This window comes from Dasypus novemcinctus, chromosome 7 (assembly GCF_030445035.2).
Source record: "Dasypus novemcinctus isolate mDasNov1 chromosome 7, mDasNov1.1.hap2, whole genome shotgun sequence".
NCBI classification, from domain to species: domain Eukaryota; kingdom Metazoa; phylum Chordata; class Mammalia; order Cingulata; family Dasypodidae; genus Dasypus; species Dasypus novemcinctus.
In genome coordinates, this window is record NC_080679.1 from 16,616,170 (window position 1) to 16,640,086 (window position 23,917).

At 40.4% G+C, this 23,917-nt stretch overlaps 1 protein-coding gene across 3 annotated transcripts in view; it reads left to right on the forward strand.

The window, feature by feature from the left end:
- Positions 1–23,917, forward strand: part of COL4A4 (collagen type IV alpha 4 chain) — a 156,963-nt gene that overhangs the window by 45,585 nt on the left and 87,461 nt on the right. For all 3 annotated transcript variants that reach the window (XM_058300015.2, XM_058300013.2, XM_058300014.1), the window contains exons 5-18: positions 4,010–4,144; positions 4,910–4,954; positions 5,606–5,722; positions 10,722–10,790; positions 12,510–12,545; positions 15,022–15,084; positions 15,433–15,468; positions 15,693–15,734; positions 19,295–19,375; positions 20,896–20,949; positions 21,220–21,279; positions 22,121–22,165; positions 22,476–22,529; positions 23,348–23,417. In XM_058300015.2, the coding sequence (XP_058155998.1) occupies positions 4,010–4,144; positions 4,910–4,954; positions 5,606–5,722; positions 10,722–10,790; positions 12,510–12,545; positions 15,022–15,084; positions 15,433–15,468; positions 15,693–15,734; positions 19,295–19,375; positions 20,896–20,949; positions 21,220–21,279; positions 22,121–22,165; positions 22,476–22,529; positions 23,348–23,417 (907 nt within the window). The remainder of the gene's footprint in view (positions 1–4,009; positions 4,145–4,909; positions 4,955–5,605; positions 5,723–10,721; positions 10,791–12,509; positions 12,546–15,021; positions 15,085–15,432; positions 15,469–15,692; positions 15,735–19,294; positions 19,376–20,895; positions 20,950–21,219; positions 21,280–22,120; positions 22,166–22,475; positions 22,530–23,347; positions 23,418–23,917) is intronic.

Consider the following 23,917-nt stretch of genomic DNA (forward strand, 5'->3'; position numbering starts at 1 on the left):
GTGTATGTATTTCCTTTAAAAAATTATTCTCTAATAAAATGCCTATTTATCTGGAAAAAAAAAACCACTAAATATAAAACAAACCACTAAGGCTTCCAAGGGCATAAAACATGAGGCATTTAGGTTTTGTGTTAGTTTTTGCGCTTGCAAAGTAGGGATTGTATTTGCCGCTGAATGTGGTTGAAATGAAAGTGTAATAATAACGCTTGGGTCAACTACAAAAAGGCACCCAGGCCACTGCATTCACACAGGGCACCCGGGCTGGAGTTACCACAGATGTGCATGATTACTGTAAGACAGTTTTCTGGATGGCAGTTTAGAGACATGAGAAAGCAGCTCCTTTTCTCCATTTACACAAGTCTTTCATTGCAGGAACGGGCAGGGCTGATCTTACTAGTCGGTTGACCGTTTCTTATTCTCTGCCTTTTTTACCATGGTGGCCTGGACTCTGTCCTCCAGGAGCCCAGGGCCCAGCTGCAAGGAGAGGCATCGTCACAGTAAGGGTGAGAAGTGTTAGTATTACTGAGGCACCTTAGAGAGGCAGCGAATGGATTCTGAACAGTGTGTGTGGGGAGTGGGGTGGGGAGGCAGGAGATCAGGGGAGAGTTTCCACGGGAGCAGTTAGCCAGGGGATGGACCAGGGAGGAGGGCAGCATGCATGAAGGCTGTGAAAGACAGAGCTTGTTCAGAAATGGCAAGGGGGAAGCAGATTTGGCTCAACTGATAGAGCGTCTGCCTGCCATATGGGAAGTCCCAGGGTTCAAACCCAGGGCCTTCTGATCCATGTGGTGAGCTGGCCCACGTGCAGTGCTGATGTGTGCAAGGAGTGCCATGCCATGCAGGGGTGTCCCCAGCGTAGGGGAGCCCCACGTGCAAGGAGTGTGTGCCCCTGTAAGGAGAGCCGTCCCATGCGAAAAAAAGTGCAGCCTGCCCAGGAATGGCACCACACAGACAGAGAGCTGACACAGCAAGATGATGCAACAAAAAGAGATACAGATTCCTGGTGCTGCTGACTAGAATGCAAGTGGACACAGAAGACCACACAGCAAATGGATACAGAGAGCAGACAACGGGGGCGGGGGGAAGGGGGAGGGGGCAGGAAGGGGAGATAAATAAATCAAAAAAAAGAAATGTAAAAAAAAAAAAGAAATGGCAAGAAAGTCAGAGTTGGGGTTCACAGAGGAGGGAAAGATGGGGACCCAGGCTGTTAAAGCAAATACCGTGGAATGGGGTGGCTTAGCCACAGGAATTGATTGGCTCAGCTTTCTTGGCTCAGTGTCTTCACTGGCTAGCCCACAATCTCCAGCATTCCTTGGCTCTTCCATGATATTTTCAGTGCACATGGCGGCATCTTTCTCCTTCTGGTTCTGTTGACTTCCAGCTTCGGACGGCTCCCCTGGGCTCTTCAGTCTCCATTTGACTTCCACTCTGCTGATAAAGGAGTCCAATAATCATGATCAAAGCCCCAACTGATTCCGTTGGGTCACATTTTAAATGAGGTAACATCTTGAAGAGATCTTATTTACAATGGTTCCACAGTCACCAGAAGGCAGACCATGATCAAGAACGTGTCCAAACTGGGGTACACGATTCAACCCATCCCAATCAGTATCATTTAATAATGCACACAACATTCCCTCTTTTGTTGTTTATATTTTAGAAAATGTTTTGTATGGCACATTCTTATGTCAGGGCACATTTCTATACTATTCAGGGAATGCTATTTTTACCACTCTGTTGCATATTTCCTTGTTTCCTCTGCGAAGTTGCCTTAGCTCTCTGAGTTTGGTATTGCAAGTCTAAGATTAAACACATTCAAGAGATTTATAGCCAGTTAATTGGCTGTCTCTTTCTCAATTACCCTTTTATGTTCAAGCCATGCATTTTGTTATGTATATAAATAATACATTATTGTAAATTACGTCATTGACAAAAGATAATTTGGGGAGTTTATGTATAAATTATTTGCTAGATGAAAAGATAATTCCCAAACTTAATGAAAAATTAGTTCTTTCCTGGACCTTATATTTAGGAACAATGGCAGCTGTTTTATCTATATTAATTAATCTTAACTATGAAGTCCGCTGAATTCATTATTTATTCTTCATTTTAGATTACTATTTAGAATTTGTGTAGTATCTAGAGTAAATTGATATATTCTCAAAACACCTACAAAATGGTTTAGGCCCATATAATTATCCTTTAGATTTTACTGCTGTCTTTTTTAACAACACATTTTTATATATTCAGGTTTCCTCTACAGTCTAAGTTTTTAGTATTTTTATGAATACTCAATAAATAGTAACAGCCATGATGATGATAATGAAAAAGCATGGGAAAAAGAGAAAATACATAGAAAGTCTAGCTTTCATTTGTGAAATTTAGGCAAATGTTAAGTTTGTTGATAATGTTTGCTGAATCAATGAATTAATAGTGAAAGAGAAAATGTAATTGGTTTTGTTATAAAATTTATATTTGCTCATGTTAAGGTATGCACAGAATAGAAGGCAAAATTTTCCTGGGCTGTATTGTCACTCCTGAGACATGATGACATGGCATTTCTTGTACATCTTTCTAGAATGTTCACAAGCAAACATGTATTTAGAGAAAATGCCCATCCTTTTGTTTCTCTACAGGTGTTATCACATGAAATACTATCCTGTGGTTTGCGTTTTCCCATTTAACAATTAACCATTTGTAATAGTAATTATAATAACATTAGCTGGCATTTACCATGCCCTGCACAGTGTGGAATGCTTCACACACATTATCCTTTTTATGCCCACTAGCCATTGACAGATGAAGAAGCTGAAGAACAGAGAGGTTAAGAACATGCCCAAGGTCACAGAGCTAGAAAGTGTGGACTTAGGCTTCATACCGAGGGAGATTGAATTCAGAGCCCAGGTGCTGGATCACAGAGCTTTGTTTCTACATTCCATGAGGACATTCTATGCTGGTCCAGCCAGAGCTGCTTCGCTCTCTTTCCGTTCTGTGTTGCAGATGCTATCAGAACCCTACACATTTCCGCTAGGCCTGTTGCTTCATTTTCGGGTGTGCTGGGGGGATCCAGCTGCCAGCAACTGCCACAGGAGTCTACTTAGCAGCAGGCATGCCTCACCTACCACTAGTGGTACTCAACCATGGGCGAATACCCAACTCTCTTGCCCCTCAGATGGGAGAACACTGGGATGTGTGTTCTACACTGCACAGTTAAGCTCCAGTTGCCCATGGTGGTAACAGGCTTGTACTGGCTGCCTTCTGTCCCCGTCTCACTTCTCTCCTTTACTGGGATCTCCTTTGCTTGCCAAATAAACTATTTGCCTTGAGTCCTTGTCCTGTGGTTTGCTTCTGGTAGATCCAGACTAAGATGGGCTGTGATCTTCCAGGTATGAAGATGCCATAAATTATTCAATGAGCCTCATGTCGATGGATTTGGAGGAGGTTACCAGTTTTCCTCCTATTTCAAATAATATGGTGAATGTTCTTGCATTACTGTCTTTAGACTGGGACAAGTAAGCTTCCTCTTTGGGGCTCATGCCTTGTAGCCCCCCAGCCTCCTATGCCTGAGACTGACCAAGGCCAGGGGCGCTGTCTAGGTGACGTCGTGTGCACGGACCAGGCCCCGGGTGGAGCCCAGTCCCCGTTTCTTCCCTGAGAGGTGCCCTTGCTGACCCTGTACCCCACATGGGGTTGACCCTGTGTGGAGCTCCAAGGTGATGCTTATGTGCTGGTCCCGGGGCCCTGCGGCTGGGCCCTGCCTCCAAGAGGGTGGCTGGATGGTGATTGCTCACACCCCCACACACAGAAATTCAGATGTGTAATACAGCTTAAACTCAGATTGAAAAAGATGGTGTTCCTTATTTTGTAGTAAATTGATCATTTGAGTTCCTGTTTTTGACATTTGCTCAAAATCTCTTTTTCTAGACTTCTGCAGGCCCAAGTCACCATATATTGGTGTTAGAAGATACTGCTTTAGAACCAGCCCTTCTTTTTTCATCTTCCTTTTCAGGGTCAACCGGGACAACTCGGACCACAGGGTCCAATTGGATCCCTGGGTTCCCCAGGACCCATTGGGGTTCCAGGGGAGAAAGGAATGAGAGGTGACAGCGGCCTTCCTGGAGCCAGGGGGGAGAAAGGAGACAAGGTAAGCCTCTTCTTAAGGGGAAGATGCAGGTCAACCATTCGCCAGCATCACCAGGCTGAATTTTTATCAGTCCAAGTCGTACATATTTGTACTGTATTAAAAAAATGAAATCTAAACTCCTTTTTGACAATCAGTTCTCTTTCCCAAACCCCTTCCAGAGGAGTGCGTTCTTCCAGACTTTTTCTATGCATTTTAATATGTAAGTGCGAAGTCATTGAGGACTTGTAGTAGTGTTTCAGGGCTTAAAAAAATGAAATTATATTCTATGTATCATTCTGAACCTTTTTCCCCATTCAACAATATGCTTAGAGATTCATTCCATCTCAATTCACAGAGCTCAAAACTCACTGTTTTAAAAATACTGCATAACATGCCCTAGTATAAACAGTTTATTTTCTGTTAATGAAATTTTTAGATTCCATCTTAATTTTGTGTAGTGCTAGGGTGCAAAAACAATCTTGTACCTTACCTGTGTTCACATTTAAAGTTGCTTATTGCCCTAGTACAGATTCTGAGAAGTTGAATTTCTGGCTTACGGGGTGTTGACTGTTTATTTTAGCTGATTCTGCCAAGTTGCCTTCCTAAGATGAGTCACCAAAGAGGGGATTCTTAAATGTTGGCATTTAAGCTGATTAATGTAAAAATAGGTGACGACTACTACGTGTTTTCAAATGAGTCACTTTTTATTAGTTTTCAAGTAAATCAATTTGTTAACATGATAATTTAGTAACTTTTATGACTTTGTTTTATTTTCTGGGAGTTTAGGGTCCAACTGGTGTTCCTGGATTTCCGGGTTTGGATGGCATACCTGTAAGTGTCCCTACATTTCTCTTTTTTTTTTTTTTAAAGAAAGGAAAACCACTCATCAAAACCCATAAAACCACATGTTCAAAATAATATTTGGACAAACTTCTCTTCATTTTTCATCTTGGTGCATAAATTTCAGTTTTGTACAAAGACTCTGAGAACCTAAATACTTTATTTGAAGAGCAAGCTTTTCAAACAGGTTAGAGAATATCTTCCAAAATATGAGCTTAATGAACTTGTCAAGTACAATGTTCTAGAAATAAATCCATACTCCTCATTAAAGGTTTCATTTGCTGTTGAGTCCTAAAGATGGAAGTAGGTTTTTAAAACTCTCATTTCTAATATGAAAATCAAATGAAAGAAGGAAGGGATATTTGGGGGGCTTTACAATTCATTAGAGCTTTTCTAAGGACTTTCGGATGATTTCCTCCCAAATCTTTAGACTATTTCAAACTAAATCCAAGTTTAGATATTGTTTTTAAAAGTTACTTTTACCGTGCTACATGACACTATGGGTAGGGAAGGAGTTTTCACAAAATTAAAAAAGTAAACATGTGAAACATAATTGCCATCATCTGAGTACCCAGGTTGCATAATTTTTGTGTTATAAAATTCTTACAAAAATGTTTCATTTACCATTTTTGTCTTCTGTAGGGACACCCAGGACCTCCTGGATCCAGAGGCAAACCTGGAGTGAATGGCTACAATGGCTCAAGAGGTGATCCCGGGTTTCCAGGAGGAAGAGGAGCTCCTGGCGCAGGAGGTCCCCGAGTAAGGCACTCATGGCTGCTCCTATTAGGAATCTTAAGTGCAAAGACCCTAAGGTGGGAACAATCTTGCTGTGTTCAGGAAACAGAATTAATACAATGTGCTGAGTCCACAAATAGGAAGATGGGGAGGGAGGAGAATTGAGAGGTGGGGAGGTCCAAACATGTGGAGTTTTGCAGTCTATCAAGGAGTCTGGATTTTACTTCCTAGGTCACGTAAAGACACTGGATGGTTTGAAAGGTTTTAAGGAAGGATCTGACTGATGTTCCAACAAGATGCTCCTGGCTTCTATGTGAGAATGGATAGAAGGGGGAAGGGAGCAGGGAGGCCAGTTCCCAAATCATTATGTTGTTTATCAGTCCGGATTTAGTGCAGACGTGAAAACCCCTCTAGGTATTTCAGAGAGAAAGAAATTTAAAACAGGGAATTTGGTACTTACAGGAATGACTGGAGAAGTGAAATTATGGGACTACCCCTGAACTACTGATTTCAATGTCCAGAAGTCAGGAAGCTGCTCTCTGCCTCTCCCCCCACATCTAGACACTAGCAAACACACACCCATGTGTACTGATTCCTGCTTGGCAGCAACAACCGTGTCAGGAAGAGTCCATCTCATCAAGTACATCTCCTAGGTGGAACCACATATGCATCCAGTTGCACAGGGGTGTGGGAAATCGTTTTTAGCTTTCAAGGCCTTGTTGTTCAAGAAGATACATAGAGGGGATTTGGAATGGATGCCCAGAGACAGTTCACATGAGGAAAAATTTACTGCTTTTGTTGAGTACTTTTTTCTTCCTTCAACATTTTGAACTTTTATTTAAAAACCACTTTAGCAAGGACCACTTTTTCCTTTCTCCCTTGTATTCTCTCTTTTTTTTTTTCTCATGTAAATAAAGATTGGAGTTGATTTGGCCTTTCAAAATTGTACTCTAACTTTTTTACATTTCTCCTTCCCTAATTGTCATTTCCCAAGCCTTTTTCTAAAATTTTCTTTCATCATCACCATCGTCATCTTGCTTTCTCCTTTTGAGTTTTCCTTTTGCTCCAAAATTCCCAGTGGAATTCATCTGAACACAGAACTCAGAAAGAATGTCCTTACTTACGTCTTTCTTGAGGTATCAGTTAAGAAGAACAATCTTCTTTCATTCTTATGCATATCAACTATCTTTTGCTGTCAAATTCAGCAATCTGAAGACTCAAATGCAATCTAGCGAATGTACATTTCTTAGGTTCTTCAAATTGGGCTCAAACTCATCTACTCAGTGTTCATGAAATACTTAAGAGACCAGGGGTTCTTCACTTTAACTCAGCATATAGTACTGACTGTATTAGTCAGCCAAAGGGTTGCTGATGCAAAATACCAGAAATTGATTGGTTTTTATAAAGGTTATTTATTTGCGATAGGTGCTTACAGATACCAGGCCATAAGCATAAATTGCTTCCCTCACCAAGGTGTATTTTCCTGTGTTGGAGCAAGATGGCTGCCAATGTCTGCAAGGGTTCAGGCTTCCTAGTTTCCTCTCTTCCCAGGGCTTGCTTCTTTCCAGGCTTAGGGTTCCTCTCTTCCCGGGTCTCCAGCTTAAGGCTTCAGCATCAAATGCAACATCAAGACTCCAACATCAAAAACCCTCAACTCTGTCCTTTGCCATGCTTTTTATCTGTGAATCCCTACCCACCAAGGGGTGGGGACTCAATGCCCTAGTGACATGGCCCAGTCAAGCCTTAATCTTAACTTAATCATGCCCAGGTATGGACCAGATTACAAACATAATCCGGTATCTATTTTTGGAATTCATAACCATATCAAACTGTTACACTCCACCCTCTGAATTACTAAAGGACATTACAATTCCTTAAATCAGTAACCATGCAAGTACTAAATCATGTGACAATCAATTTAAAGAAATACCGTTTGTCTTGGGGCAAAGTTCTGTCTGCTATAGACCTCTGAAACTTACAATTTATCTGTTTCCAAAACACAAATGGACAGACAAAGGATAAATATTTTCATTAATAAGGAGAAATTGGGAGGGAAACATGAGTCATGGGTCCTCTACAGTTCTGTAAACCTGCAGGGCATCCTCCATTTGATTTCAGTCTGAGAGTCATTCTTAAGATGATGGTTTCTTCTCCTTGGTGCCTATGGGAACCGACCCTTTCCCCATGCTTGCCCAATGGCCATTTTCTTGGTTCCACCCTCATCAAGTATCTGAGTGTCGACCAAGCTCCAGACCTCACCCTCCAAGAGCGTTGGGGTGATTGCAACACCTTACCTAATTTTTGGGTTAGCGTCTTAATCCCCTTAGTACAGTGACATGAAGACAAACATTTCCCCTAACCTTTAGTATACAGGCTCAATCCTCTGAGGGCAATGAGTTGACCACCTGGCCTTCCCTAATCCATGGGGGATAGGTCCACCCCTCTCAGACCTGTGGGGTGCTGACCTTAACCACCCTAATCCTTGAGGAATGTTCTCCACCCTCTCTGTACCCAGGGGTGGAAAAATTCTCCCCTAACATTGGGTGGGAACATCCACCCTCTTCAACTGCTGGGGCAAACTCACCCTCTCTGTACATGTGGGTGGGGTTCCCCTCTTGGCCCAAGGTGATGTATTAATTCCAAATCTCAGCTTTCATGGTTTTCCTCTTGATGGCATTTCCCCTTCAGTCTCACCCTTCCATGTCCTTTTTAGTCCAGGCTGATAGTGGTTTTGTTCATACAGCTCTCTCAAAAACCTTGTTGGTTTAGCATGCAAGAAGAAGGGGTCCAAGCCATCAGACAGTAAGACATTCCACAAGTCTTTCCTAGATAACTGCATCTTCAATCTTGATTTACCAGTTTCAAGTTTAGTTAAGACCCCAATTGGGGCACTGTCAGCTGGGAGCTTGATTTCCAGAGGCTTGGACTTTCCAGAATCAGTTTCTGTTTTCTTTGTGCCTAACAGTTCAGTCCTCAGCTTATCTCTCTCATCTAGCATTTTGCTATAAGCTGCAAGCAACAGCCAAGTGCATTCTCTGGGTTTACTTTGGAAATTTCTTCAGCTAAATGCCCAGTCTTGTCATTTTCAAATTCTGCATTCCATAAACCAGGAGTTAATCTTGCTTTTCTCCAGTTTCCAATAATAATTTCATCATTTACTTCTAAGGCATCATAAAAAGTCTCTCTCTTTAGCATCCATATTGCTATCAACAGTCTCTTCAAAGCACTGTATATCTTTCCTTCCAAGCATCTCACAATTCCTCCAAAAATTACCCCTTACCCATTTATAAAACCATTCCAGCATTTCTATAATTGCAAAAGCACTTCCCCACTCCTCAGTACCAAATTCTGTATTATTCAGCCAAAGGGGGAGCTGATGTAAAATACCAAGGGGTGGGGACTCAATGTCCTTATGATGTGGCCCAATCAAAGCCCTAATCATAACTTAATCATGCCCAGGTACAGAGCAGATTACATAATCCAATACCTGTTTTTGGAATTCATAATCATATCAAACTGCTACACTGACCAATTAGAAACATTAAGAAATAAAGTGTTTGATTTCTTTGTAAAAGTACTTGGCAAACTGTCAAACTTCTTCCTAAATTGGGATCAGCCTCCAACATTGTGAACTATGTCTAAGAATTCCTTTAGTGTGAAGTTGTTTGCCTGTGTCATTTCCTCTGGCACATCTTCATCCTCTTTATAGCAATCTCTTTTCTCTTTTGTGCCTGTTAGTCCATCTTCCATTAATTCCTAAGGCTGTATATACAGAGTCTCTCAAACAACAGCAGTGCCAACATTCCCACAACGAGTTAGCTATATCTTCTATAGCTCCATTTACACTCTCTTTGAATTTTACTTTCAACATTATCATTTTTCATGTCTTTGCTTCATTTTAATCTCTGTTAGCCAATTTCCTCCTTCAATCATGTATTTTTTGTAAAATGTCCTCTGGGTTCATCAGTGGAAAACAAGGAAGCAGCACAACCACACTCTTTGCTGTCTGTGTGTGAATTGACTCACAGATGTTCAGTGTCCAATCACCAATATTCTTTGAAAGTAGTATGCATTTGGTTACTGGTCATAATTTTCATCTGTTAATTTATGTAGTGATTTGTGGGTTGAATAACTAACAGCAAAATTTGTACTTAATGTATTTATTCAGTTAATATACAATGGTAACTGAAATTGAATCATGTTGTTGGAGGATGGTGTTATTGAACTTAGCTGTAGTAACGGAAGTTCATGCCTAGTGGAACTGTGCAAAGCAAGGACTGCCCATACAGGCAAATCTGATTCATCCAGACAAATAGAGATGTAACTTTACATGCAAGCTTAAGAATCTCTTATTTAAAACAAAGTCAGGCACTCTTCTAAGAGGTATTGACTTTGACTTCTGTATTTCTTTTGTAGGAGCTTGACATAAGATGGTAGAATTTTTATGTGGTAATCAAGTTAAGAACAATATTAAGATATTAAGTAAGAAAACAGGGGGAATATAGGAACACATTAAGGTATTTCATTCACTTTTTAATACCCTAAGAAAACTAGCTGCTAAGTACATAAACTTTCCAAAAAGAATGTGTTATGTTTTTTAAGAGTTAATCTTACAAAGGATACGAATGATCTATTTTGAACAAGAATACTGAAATGGATGGCATCAATATTTTAAACTATTTCTAAGACATACATTAGTAATGGGCAATTGCAAAATTGATTATTTGTAAGTATAATGCATGTGCATTATATTGTGAGGAAAAATGCAGCTTTCTGGCTGAATAATTAGTAAATAGCTATAAATATTTGTAGATACTCTGAGATGATTCTTTCGTAGATCTTAAATGAATATTGAATAAATATATCAGAACCTAAGGGTGATAATAATAAAGGGTATATAAGAATCTCTGCTAGTGAAACCTGAGTACAACATCATTTTATCAGTGAGTAAGCTTTTATATAGAAAAGAAAATACTGAAATGAAAATGTGCTTTTTCTTCTTAACTGAATGCGTTCCTTCCAGGGCCTTCCTGGTGAAAGTGGAGAAAAAGGCAATTCAGTGTTCATTTTAGGTGGCATGAAAGGTGTTCAGGTAAGCATTCTGATCATGGCAGGTCTTTTAAAAACTTATTTTCATGTAGGTAAACCATGCAGGAAGCACATGGACAGGAGGTTCCTTCCATGTGTCTCTGGACACTGATTGTCACCTTCCTCCTGGCTCATGGGGAGGGGCACCACACATTTTAGACACCGGCTTTAGTTGCTCTGGCTGTAAAATTCCAGTACTTCCCAACTATTCTTGCAGAGTTGCAAGGGATGCACTTCTTAGGATATCTCAACCCTGGCACTATTGTCCTTTTTGGCCAGATAATTCTTTCTCGTGGGGCTGTCCCGAGCACAGGAGGTTGAGCAGCAACCCTGATCTCTACACACCAGGTACAAGTAGCAACTCCCACCCCAAGTTTAACAACCCAAAATGTCTCCAGACATTGCCATATATCCCCTTGGGGACAAAATTGTCCCCAGTTTTGAATCACTGATTTGTTTGTAGTCAAAATATTATAATATTGATACTTGCCATCCAGTACAATAAAATCACCAATATTGAACCAGAAAATTGTGGAAACAAAGTACTATCCTCAATAAATTAAATATTTTCATGAAACAGCCATTTCAGAAATAAATTCTTCAGTGTTCACTTCATTGCTCTCATATGGGAATCCATGGAATTGTAGACCATCGGTAGAAATGATGACATTTTTTAAAGACATGTGGTCAAACACCTAAGGAAGAATATACTGCTATTAAATTAGATTAAACTAGTTCTAAATTAGTTCTATTAGACCTAGAGTGGGCACACTTGTGAGATGACCCCTTTTGTGAGCTTACAGTAGTAGCTTGCAGGCTTTGTGCCTATTATGCCTATTAAATGGCAAGAACTATGCTTGTGTTTATACCTTAAATGATGTCCTGAAAGACTTAGCAGCAAAAGCTGAGTCATTGTAGGAACCAGTATGGTGTTTTCAAAGGAATGAGTGGACCCTTACTTAACACTGTACTTTCAGCAACCTTCTTAGCCTCTCTGAGCCTTATTTTCCTTATTTATGGGGGAAAAAATTATAATGGTGTCTACCCTGTCTTTCTGTAAGTGTTGTTAAGGTGATCTGTTGTAATAATTTATGTTGTAGCACCTCATAAATTGTAATGTACCATACAGTCTTAGTTATGGTATGTCTGTGGCAAAAGGGATCAAGTGAGATGGAAGGGGAGATGGATAGAAAGAATTCCTCATCTTACAGAGAAAGAGGACCCCTAATAAAAGTGCTCTGCAGATCAATGGCCTTTGAGAAACAATGCTCTAAAGAGTCTATATCCAAGAGAATATATACCCTGGGATCCTGTAAAGTACATTGATATCATTGCAGGGTCAAACAAATTTCCACATAAAATCCTTGTACATTTACTCTAGGATGGTAAAACAAGGTCCAGCAGTTAGAAGAGAGATGGACTGTGATTAAGTGCAGCCATTAGACTGAGCATTTCAAAGTGCAAGATGAAATCAAACGAGAGCTTGGTTCCTTGTGATCATGACTTCAGCCCTGTCATCTGCCTTGCAGTGTAGAGGAAGAATTCAGGCCATAAGTGGAGAAAGAAAATCAACTCCGTAGAGCGCTTCTGCAGTCTTCTCAACTCGGAAAACTTAAACACCACAGATAGACCAGCCCAAATAGTTCCTATGTGTATTTCTGTTTTCACATATATGTGATGTAGGAAAATTGTGTTCTTATAAAGCCATGCATTGTTATTGCAGGGACACAGAGGGGACCCAGGACCTCCTGGCCTACCGGTAAGTCTCCAGGCTCTCATTTGCACCTTAGGTAGCTTACGGGACACACTAGATTTCATTCCCAGCAGGGTTCAGTACAGACTGAAGATGTGGGTCCCTGTTCAGAGAGTAAGAATTTCGAGATGACGACATCCAACCCTTAAGCCGGGCACGGGGCCCTCCTGAGGTGCGTGACCCGTCCAGATCAATCATCCACGAAGCCCGCCCTGAATCCTGGCATGCTTCCTCTTCCCTTCCTCTTCTGTCTTTTATTGATCATTGGCATTGTTCAGGTATATGCAGTAACTTACTATCTAGACAGGTAAATCTGCTTACAAGTTATATACTCAGTAATGTGCCAGGTGAAAAATGATTTTGCATTACCTCTCTATACCATTTTGACTGCCAAAGCAGTGATTGCATATTTCATTTAATATTTTGTCCCATCTTCATCTCCCTGAAATTTCTAACTTGTTGATTCTATCAGTCTTGCCAATTCATCAATGATGCAAGACTGAAATCCAAAGTAGTTCTACCTCTAAAAGGTTAACCTATAATTCCTCTTTGTAACTTCAGACTTTTGACAGAATTACTTTCCCAGGTTGGTTTCTCTGCTGGTATAGCAGTTCAAAATACAGCTTTCATTCTACATAATAAATGAGTTAACTTTTGTTGCTATTAATAAAATACTAATTCATCCTCTTCGAGAGAACAATTCCATTGCACCTTTGCAAATCACTTGACCTGGTCAGAGTCAGGGAGAGAAGAGAGCATCTCCTCTTCACACTTGTGGGACTGCCCGGCTCTAAATACTTGTATATTTATGTGTAGTTAAGGTACAACTTAAAAGTTGCAGAATGTTGTTTCCATCCATAATAGGGGAAGAATTTCTGTTCATATTGATCTTGTAGGTCGCATTTAAAAGTATATTGAAAAGTATAAATACATGAATATTTTAAAGAGTTCTGATGACATATCATAATTGTAACATATGGAATTTGGGAGTAGCTAGTAGTAAGACTTCTGTGTGCTCTACTTTTGTTATTTCAAGACTTTAAAAAATGCACTGTGTTTTATATGTATATATAATCAAAGTTGCCATTGTACCTATTTTTAAGTATATACTTCAGTGGCAGTAATTACATTCACAATGTTGTGCAACCATTCCCACCATTTATTACCAAAACTTTTTCATCACCCAGTACTAGTCAGCCAAAGGGATGCTGATGCAAAATACCAGAAATCTGTTGGCTTTCATAAAAGGGTATTTATTTGGGATAGAAGCTTACAGTCACAAGGCCATAAAGCCTAAGTTACTTTCCTCACCAAAGGATGTTGCCATGTGTTAGAGCAAGATGGCTGCCAACATTCAGCCCTCCACTTCCTCTAAAGGCTCTGTGGTCCCAGCTTCTTCCAGTATCACCTGTAGGCTGGGATAAGTCTCGTCTTTCCTGGGACTTATTTCTCTCTGGGCTCAACTGCTCTGTTCGCTCCACAAGGCCAGCTGTAGACTATCAGGCTAAAGGCTCGTTTCTCTTCCCGGGGCCTCTGCCATGGCTAATGAAGCCTTCTCTCCTTCCTCACATATCTACTTGTCTGTGTATTTACTTCCCAGGGCTCCAATATCAAAACTCCAACTTTCTTTTCTGCCCTGTCGTTTTTGCTGTGTCCTACTGACGTGACCCAGTCAAAGCCTTAATCATTACATAACTGAGTAAAAGTGAAACCTCTGAATCCAGTCCAATCTAATATGCCCAGAGCAACAAACCAGTTAACAAACATAATCCAATTTTTACTTTTGGAATTCATAAACAATATCAAACTGCTGCAGATCCCAAACAGAAATTCTTTACCTACTAAGCAGTAACTCCCCATTCCCCCTCCCCAGCCCTGGTAAGCTATGATCTACTTTGTGTCTTTATGAATTTGATTATTCTAGATATCACATAGAGATACCACATATAGGTGGAATCATAAAATATTTGCCCTCTTATATCTGGCTTATTTCACCTAGCTTAGTGTTTTCAGGGTTCATCTCTCTTGTAGTAAGTATTAGAACTTCATTGCTGTGGCTGAATAATATTTCGTTGTCTGGCTATGCCACGTTTTGTTCCTCTATTTGTCAGTGGACACAGGTTGTTTCTGCCCTTTGGCTGTTGTGTACAATGCAGCTATGAACACTGACATACAAATATCTGTTTGAGTCCCTATTTTCTATTCAAGTATATCCCTAGGAGTGAAGACTTTTTTCAGATGAATGGACTCACCTCTGGGTGTTGATTTAATTCTGAGTGTTGGCGTTGTCCCACTGCCCGCTAGCCCCGTGCTGTTTTAATGCCCATGGTGGAGCTGCTGCTGAAGGCGCTCCAGGAGGGCACAGGTGGCAGGAACCTAATTCCTCTGAAGGTTTTCATCCACTTGGGATCACATGCAGCTCTTGCTATGGAAGACAATGGCGATTCGTGGTAACTGAGGCACTGATTTTTCTCATGACCAGGGACCTCGGGGTGCAAGTGGACCGGCAGGCCCAAAGGGATACCCAGGAGAGCGAGGGTTAGCAGTAAGTACCCAATGCTGATGTCTTTCCAGTGCCCAGAGTGGATGTTTAAATAAGGCCAAAAAGCAAAATTGGAGTCTTGGGCTGGGCACCAGGGGGCTCTTTGAGAGATTATAACTTGATGCATCAACGCAAACGCTGTGCTTTCACTGGGAACCTTACAGCACAGATCCCTGGGACGTGCCGCTGGCATCATCTTCCTATGTAACAAGCAGCCCATTCAGGCTAGGAAGTCCATTATGTGTGTTTTTAAATAAAGGGTTTCTTAAATAGGAACTTGGGGCAACCAATGAAGAATACTCTGATGTCTATGATTGCTAATAGAATTGTTTTTGTTTGCCATTAATTCAGGGACGTCCGGGCCATCCTGGGAGCCCAGGTTCTAAGGTAGGCAGCCATGAGAAAGATCCAGAAAAAGTGCCCATGGACAGGGAGATAATTAATTGGCCACTGACTGATATTATCAGATTTCTATTTTTCCTTTTATTAGACCTCACAAAATATACCCTAAATAGGCTTCCACACATTGTTTAGCCAGAAATCTTACTTGCTTTTAATTACTTTAAAAAAAAAATCAAACACGTTTTGATTATGTTTCCTTTCTTGTTCAGGGGAATCCTGGCGTGGGAGTAAAGGGGCAAATGGGAGACCCGGTAAGTGTCCCCTTTACACAGAGTAGCTGATGCCAGAATGTGTGTGCACCCCTGGCTGCTGATGCTGCTCTGATTACTATTTAACATGCTCATTAACCTAGTCACTGCCCAATTGTATGGCCAAGAATTCTTCTTTGCTGAGTTATTATGGTACCATTACCCTTGACTTTAAAGACAATCCTGACAAAATTTAACACTAAATTTGAGCGCAATTATATGATGCACATCACTCTAGCAAAAAAAAAGAACTGAGCATTTTTGGTATCCTATTATGGTCAGAAAACAGCTTTGTTTAACTACTGATTTTTTTGGCTTAATTTCACAAGTTTCATTGGCATCCTCAACTCGAGATTCGTAAAATAAATACGATATGAATGACTGGAACCAAACGCATTTAGTGGCACACAGCCCGCCCCTCCCCCCACACCCCTCCCCTCTCACGCCCCTCCTCTCTGTTCCCTCCGCCACTCCATCATGCCCATAGTCCTGTCTGTGGAAGAACGAAGCCTGGGGAGGATAAGATTTAGAACAGTGATTTAAGATGGCAGCTCATCTGGAAACAATCCCAGTGTTCAGCAGTAGGTGAGTGGCTTTCTGAACATCTGTGAGCAAATCTACTCTGGGCCAGGCTACGGTAGGCGCTGAGTGGGGGGATGTGGGGAGACAGAGCTGATGCCTCCTCTCTTGGGAGTTCCATTGTGGTTGACCAAGCCACGGCACAACTAGTGAACCGAATGCCGTGAGGCTCAAAAATGTATATGGGGACTTCATGCCTTTGAGATAAGGCGGAGGTTGCAATAGTACAATCCCAACTGTGTAGAAACAACAACAGCAAGGCATTAAAATGTCTGCTCAGAGAAGGGTTCCTCAGTCTTGGCTCTGCTGACATTGTGAGTGGATAGTTCCTTGGCGCCGAGGACTAATGCTTGCAGTGTAGGATGTTGAACAGCATCCCTGACTTCTGCCCACTAGTTGCCGTTAGCATCTCCCCTCCCTCCCCCATCCCAATTACAACAACCAAACATATGTCCAGACGTTGCCAAATTGTCTCTGAGAAGTGGGGGTGCCCAATCACCCCCTGATGCGAACAACTCATTTAGAGAAATAACTGAAAGCAAGTAAGCTAAAACAAGCATTTTTCAAACTTGGGAAGTCATCCATCCCTGAGAATATGTTTCTCAAAGCCTCAGAAGTCCATTTCCCAGTTTGAGAAAGATCACACTATAGAGTCAAGCAAGCCCTGCCAGCTAAGGGATTTTCAGCATCCAGCAATCGGGCACATTTACAAACTTGAGCCTTGGAAGAATGTGGCAAAACTTGTTTAGAAAGCAGCCATTCAAACGATCCAAAAGATGCTTATATTAGTTCTTTTTTTTTTTTTTTAAATATTTATTTTTATTTATTTCTCTCCCCTTTCCCCCCCTCCCACCCCAGTTGTCTGTTCTCTGTGTCCATTTGCTGTGTGTTCTTTGTCCGCTTCTGTTGTTGTCAGTGGCACGGGAATCTGTGTCTCTTTTCGTTGTGTCATCTTGCTGTGTCAGCTCTAGGTGTGTGCAGAGCCATTCCTGGGCAGGCTGCACTTTCTTTCGTGCTGGGCGATTCTCCTTATGGGGCGCACTCCTTGCACATGGGGCTCCCCTACACAGGGGACACCCCTGTGTGGCAGGGCATCAGCACTGCCCATGGGCCAGCTCCACACGGGTCAAGGAGGCCCGGGATTTGAACCACGGACCTCCCATGTGGTAGACGGACGCCCTAACCACTGGGCCAAGTCTGCTTCCCTATATATTCTTTTAGAGGGCCAGGTACATGAAAGCACAATTGTGAAATTCCAATGCCAAAAGCGCAGGTGTTCAAGAATCAGTTTGCCCAACCTGTTTTATGACACAACCGCTCTAAACAGTTATCACTTATTATTCCTGGGTGATATGATTAGGGATGTTTACGTTTTTATTCTTTATAGTTTTCTTTATTTTTATTTTTGCCCAAAATAAACATGATACTTTCGTAATATGAGAAAATAGTAAGATGATTAGTATTTTAAAAATGTTTCCTGCTTGTCAGCTTTCATGGGTGTGTTATGTAAAGGCTTATCCTGGCTGCAATAATAATTGTGGGTTTTTTTCAATAATGCATGTCACACAGTTATTCATGTGTAGTTCATTCACTTGTTCAATCATTTATCAGCAGCAGGTATCTTTAGAGCATCTAGTATGCTAACACTGTGTTAGATATTAGAGCTACAGCTACATCAGGAAAAGAAAAAACCAGATAACATCCCTAAACTAAGTCCGCCGGGTTTAGGTAGAGATTGAATTCTTAGCTTTATGTTTTCATTGTACATTTGAAACATTTTACTTCCTCCAAAAATGCCATTTATCAAAACAGTTTGAAGTATGAGGGAAAAGATGTAGCTAAAATGATTAATAATGATATCTTTGGGTATTTACTTTGTTCCACCCAACATAGTCAGCATTTTATGTGCATTATCTATTTAATAAAGTAATACTTTGAAGTAGGCAATATTATAATCCCCACTTCACAGAGAAGGCAAGTGAGGTTTAGATGAGTTAAGGAAACTAGGGCTGAGAGAGAGTTTATGAACTTGCCCAAAGTAAGGCAGGTGTTAAGATTGGGTTTGCAAATGTAGGTAGCCCGCTCTGCAGCATGCTCTTAATGATGCCACAAGAGGGAAGGCGAATCTAAGTGTCGATTAATGATGATAATATTCAGAAAATTACAAAATAATTATCTTCTGATCAAGGGTGAGAATTTATGATTTTATTATGACACAATCAAATCCAAGAACATTTTCTTCCAAGAGAACAACATCTATAATGGCTTACATGGACATTTTTGACTAATTATTTCATAGAGAGAGTATAAAAATATCATTGAAAAATTTATTTCTGTTTATAACAGCCAGCAATATGTTGGAAGTAAATTAAATCTAACCAGCATGTAATGTTTTAATAAATGAAAGTGCATTCTTATAAGAGATTATAGTATGGACATTAAAAATCATTTTTTAAAGAATATGTAGAACTATATGAAATGCTCATAAAATAGTGTTGATGTAAAGGGAATATATGAAATTATTAAAATGTAAAATTTTTAAGTATTTTTCTAAAATATAATATATATTAAATTCTAGATGTTTATATATTTTATAGCATATTTTAAGTGTAGCAGATCCCAAATCATATTTAAAAACCATTTCTTTACATATATACTTATACATATATATATATAAATAAATACACACATATAAACACTACCCAACACCACACTTACATTTTAATAGAAATTATTTCTGGGTGGTAGGATTATCAGCAGCTTTTATTATTTTTGATTTATTTTTTAACAATGAGTATGTATTACATTTTAAATAAAAAATCATAACTATCCTTTAAATTACATGATGTGATTGTCATGTTTTATATCTTAAATCCATGCCACATGGGATTGGAAGCATTGCACCATAACACATGGGTAAAAGTCTTCTTTGTTTCAAAACATAAATTAACATGAAATTCCTATTATCTTAACTTTTTTTTAAGGGTGAGGTTGGCCAGCAAGGTTCTCCTGGACCAACCCTACTGGTAGAGCCACCTGATTCTCGCCTCCATAAAGGAGAAAAGGTAATCCTCAATCCAAACATTCCCTGGGTGAAGTAGCAGTATTTTTTTCTGGATACATCCTCTGTGCCCACAAAATGCTGAGCACCTTACAGAGAAACCACATTAATCCAAAAGCACCCTTCACAGGTAGGGACTATTATAGCCCCATTTTACAGAGAAAGAATATGAGGCTTGGCAAGGTGAAGAATGCTCTCAAGTTTACCCAGTGGCTGCATGGTAGACCTAGCTCAGGGTGCTAATTATGACATGACTCTATGACAAAGTGCCCCAGCTGTCTTTTTTTTCTTCTTCTTTTTTATTTTCTTTTAAATGTTACATTCAAAAAATATGAGGTTCCCATATACCCCTCACCCCTCCTACCCCACTCCTCCCACATCAAAAACTTCTTCCATCATCGTGGTACGTTCACTGCACCTGCTGAATACATCTTGGAGCACTGCTGCACCACATGGACAGTGGTCTACATTGTAGTCTACATTCTCCCCCCGTCCACCCAGTGGGCCATGGCAGGACACACAATGTCCAGCATCTGTCCCTGCTGATGTGGGCTAAAAGACCACTGACAGCCCTGTTGTCTCTTAGATATTGTATCTGAGTTTGATCATTGAAAAGGCCGCAAATGCCCAGAGCTGTGCACTCCATAGTCTCTTGGCAAGTATTACTTCCACTGCCAGCCTCCAGCACTAATGTTGTGAATGCCACTTGCAGATTCTGTTTTTGGTTACTGGGTTAAATGGATCTGTCTTCCTCAAAATGGGCCCCTCCTCTAATGGTTACCTTCCCAGCTTGCATCAGCTGCCCTGGTCCCACAATAGGGGCTCCCATGCTCCATGACAGCCCACCCCTTATATTAGTCAGCCAAAGGGGTGCTGATGCAAAATACCAGAAATCGGTTGGTTTTTATAAAGGGTGTTTATTTGGGTAGGAGCTTACAGATACCAGGCCGTAAAGCATAAGTTACTTCCCTCACCAAAGTCTATTTTCACGTGTTGGAGCAAGATGGCTGCTGATGTCTACCAGGGTTCAGGCTTCCTGGGTTCCTCTCTTCCCAGGGCTTGCTTCTATTTCCTCTGTGTGCTTACCTCCTGGGCTCCAGCTTACAACTCTAGCATCAAACTCCAACATCAAAAACCTCCAACTGCAAAAAAGCTCCAGTTCTGTCCTTTGCCATTCCTTTTGTCTGAGAGTCCCTACCTACTAAGGGGTAGAGACTCAACACCCTACTGACATGGGCCAAAAAAGCCCTAATCATAACTTAATCATGCTCAGGTACAGACCAGTTTATAAACATAATCCAATATCTATTTTTAGAATTCATAACTCTGTCAAACTGCTACACCCCTCATGCAGGAAAATAGCTCAATAGGGTCAAGCTTACAAGTGTGCTTTTATTTGCTAATTATTGACAGTTGAAAAGTAATAGCTTATTTTAAAAATGAGTGAGATGAGTTGTCAAAGAGATGGAATTCAAAATGCTAAAGATTAGGTGTAGACCAGATTACTTTTATTGTGAATTTTAGGGTATAAAAGGAATGCCTGGACTGATTGGGCCACCGGGACCTTTTGGACTCAAGGTAGTTAATTTAAACGCTCTTTATGTTTTCATTTGAATGATGTGATATCACAATTATTTTTTTGCATGTTCTTTATCATTTTAAAGTGTTAATATATATATTACTAGTATTTTTCACGATTTTATCATAATCATATAGCATGCCTACTCTAAAGTGATTAAGTTTTCTTTAAGCTGCTGAAAATCATTTTTGTTTCTCATTTTGTTTTTGCTTTCCCATACCACTCAAATACTGTTGCTTGAATCTGTCTAAATGTGTCATCTCTTAAAGGGAGAACCTGGTACTGGGGCAAAAGGAGAAAAAGGTATTCCTGGATTCCCAGGACCGCGGGTAAGGCTCACTCAGGCCAAAGTGAACTTCAGTGAGTTGAGAGGTGTTTCTCTTTCATATTAAGACTAGCTCGAAGTGGAGACTGTCTCATTTAAGAACAATACATTTTGGACAGCAAGAATTATGTCATAGCTAAACTTCCCAGAACTACCCTTCCATTGGTGCTATTTATATAAAACAGGAAAGCGGAAGATGGTAGTGTTGGGGGAAGTAGTGGGATTGGGCATTTTTTGTCTGGCTTAGCATTGGTGTGATCAGAACTTGGGATTGTTCATTTGTGCCTATTTGTTAAAGGAAGTAAAGGTCTAGGGCAGTAGCTAGAAAAACAGCATGGCACCAGGCCCCAAGCTTCACTGCCCAGCCCTACCCACAGGGTCAGAGTAAAGGCCAGAGCCCACCAATGTGGGCAGTGAGTTTCCTGGGCCCTCAGTTTAGTACTTAATTGGATAACAGTGGCTTCCATGGTAATTCGTGTTGCTGATAATGCACAGGACAGCTATGAATCTCCAGACAAATTATATTGCAACAATTTCAAAAATACTTGGCCTTGTGTAAGCTTTAAGTGAAATAAATAAATGGAAGTGAGGCAACAACAACAAAACATATTCTTAATGTAAAACACTGGCAAGGATGTGAATTTTTTAAATAAGGCTAATCAAAGATCAATTAAAATAGCAAATGTTATAAAGAAATGGAACCTAGTTTATGTATATATTTATATGCTTTTAGTCAGCTACTTTTGCAGGCAAGAGCTGCCTCAGAAAGATAGAACATGATGCATTGCGCTGGTTCATGCATTTTGATTTAATTCTGCTTGTTTTAATTTGTGTGAATTTATTAGGGTGATCCTGGGTCCTACGGATCTCCAGGTTTTCCAGGATTGAAGGTAAATATACACCATTATAGAGATGAAACGCAGTTCATCATTAGTAAATAGAATTCAGTGTCACTCGAAAGTTGTACCATTGCATGTGGAAGCTCAGAAGGAAGTATGTAATTGAAAGGCAGACGTGTACATTTTGTGAATTTCATGATTTAGCTATGGGGGCAAGCACAAGCCGTCAAGGCCACCCCTGGCAGTGTTAAAACTCAGCACAGAGTCTCGGTGGGCCTGTGTCATGCAAATGAAATGAGAATGAAATAATCTGTCACCCAAGCTCATTTTTCAGAAAAGCCGTGTTTGTGGTTGCTCATAGGGAGAACCAGGACTGGTTGGCGATCCAGGGCCATTTGGCTTTCTTGGCCCAAAGGTAATAATGTGAGCCTGTGTGATTCAGTGGAAACCTTGATAACATTTTATATCCTTTATGCAGCCTCTATTTATTTATTTATTAACCTAATTTATTTTTTAAAGTTTTTGAGAGAATCATTGAAGAATATAACTTTAGAAAGGGATAGAGTTCATTTTGTAAATAAAATTTTAAGGTGTATCGTAATGATTGTATTTTACATTTAGAAACGATTCTTTTGAAGGTAGATAATAATGAAAGATTCCATTGGCATAAAATTGTATTGAGACTAAAAATGTAGGGTGCTTTGGAGAGCCTGCAACTTTCACCGCCACTGCATATTTGTTTTTTCCTTTGTACCCTCTCTGGCCTCTCATTCAGCATTTGCTCAGGACAAGTCACAGTGGCATTAAGGGAATAAGCAGAGACAACATTTGCTGCTAGAATAAAATGTAGCTTCAGATCTTGCTGGTTGAATAAACCAGCTATTTGTCTTGGCCAAGTTAGAGGCTAAGGCTCATTTTATATCTAAAAAGCTTAATGGCTTCAGAAGTTCTAATTTATGAGCATGGAATAATTTGACTGGCATTTTTAGTACTCTTTTTTCTGTTTTGTGAGGGATTTGCAGATTGGTTATGTACTTCTGCTTGTAAGGGGAGGGTGGGAGCATCTTCTTCCTCCTAGAACTCCATGAACCATTCGTTTCTCTAGCCAGACTGTGATCTTTATTTTTATATAGATGCGCTTGTGGTTCTTCTCATCTTTTTTTAATGCCAGGCAACATGAGAAAAAATCTAATATTTATAAGAAAAGTGAATGAATGAAATGAATGGTTGCAGGGGGATTCTGGAGACCGTGGGCACCCAGGACCACCAGGTGTTTTGGCAACCCCGCCTGTTCCACTCAAAGGTTTGTATTCTGTTCAGTTCCTTCATAAATTATGATCGCGATGGATGTGAATGCCCCAGACTGGGCCAGTATTTCCATAGCTTGCCCACTAAGCAGAATGGATAGCTGAACTTCACCCTGAGTACATAATAGCACGTGTGCAGCTACAGATGTGCAACTTGGTTCACCCTTATTGGCAGAAGATATCACATTTTATTTTAGTTCATCAACAGTGTACTGGGGTTTTTCTTATGTCACCTTTCAGAAAGTTAGGTTGTTTTAGTCACTGAAAGATGTATACCATTTGACAAACATCTACTAAGGTGCTGTCGTCAAGCCAAGAATGGCTAAATCAGTGACAGAGAGCATCCCACCTAAAGTTGACATGTGTACAGGAGGGGCAGCTGAAGGGGTTTCAGTTGGAGACATTCCATTTTCAATGTGGGAAGCAACTGTGAACCAGCTTCCTAATCATCCTTTATCAAGGTTCACAAGAAGTTAGTGCACAGTTTTTGGCTTTC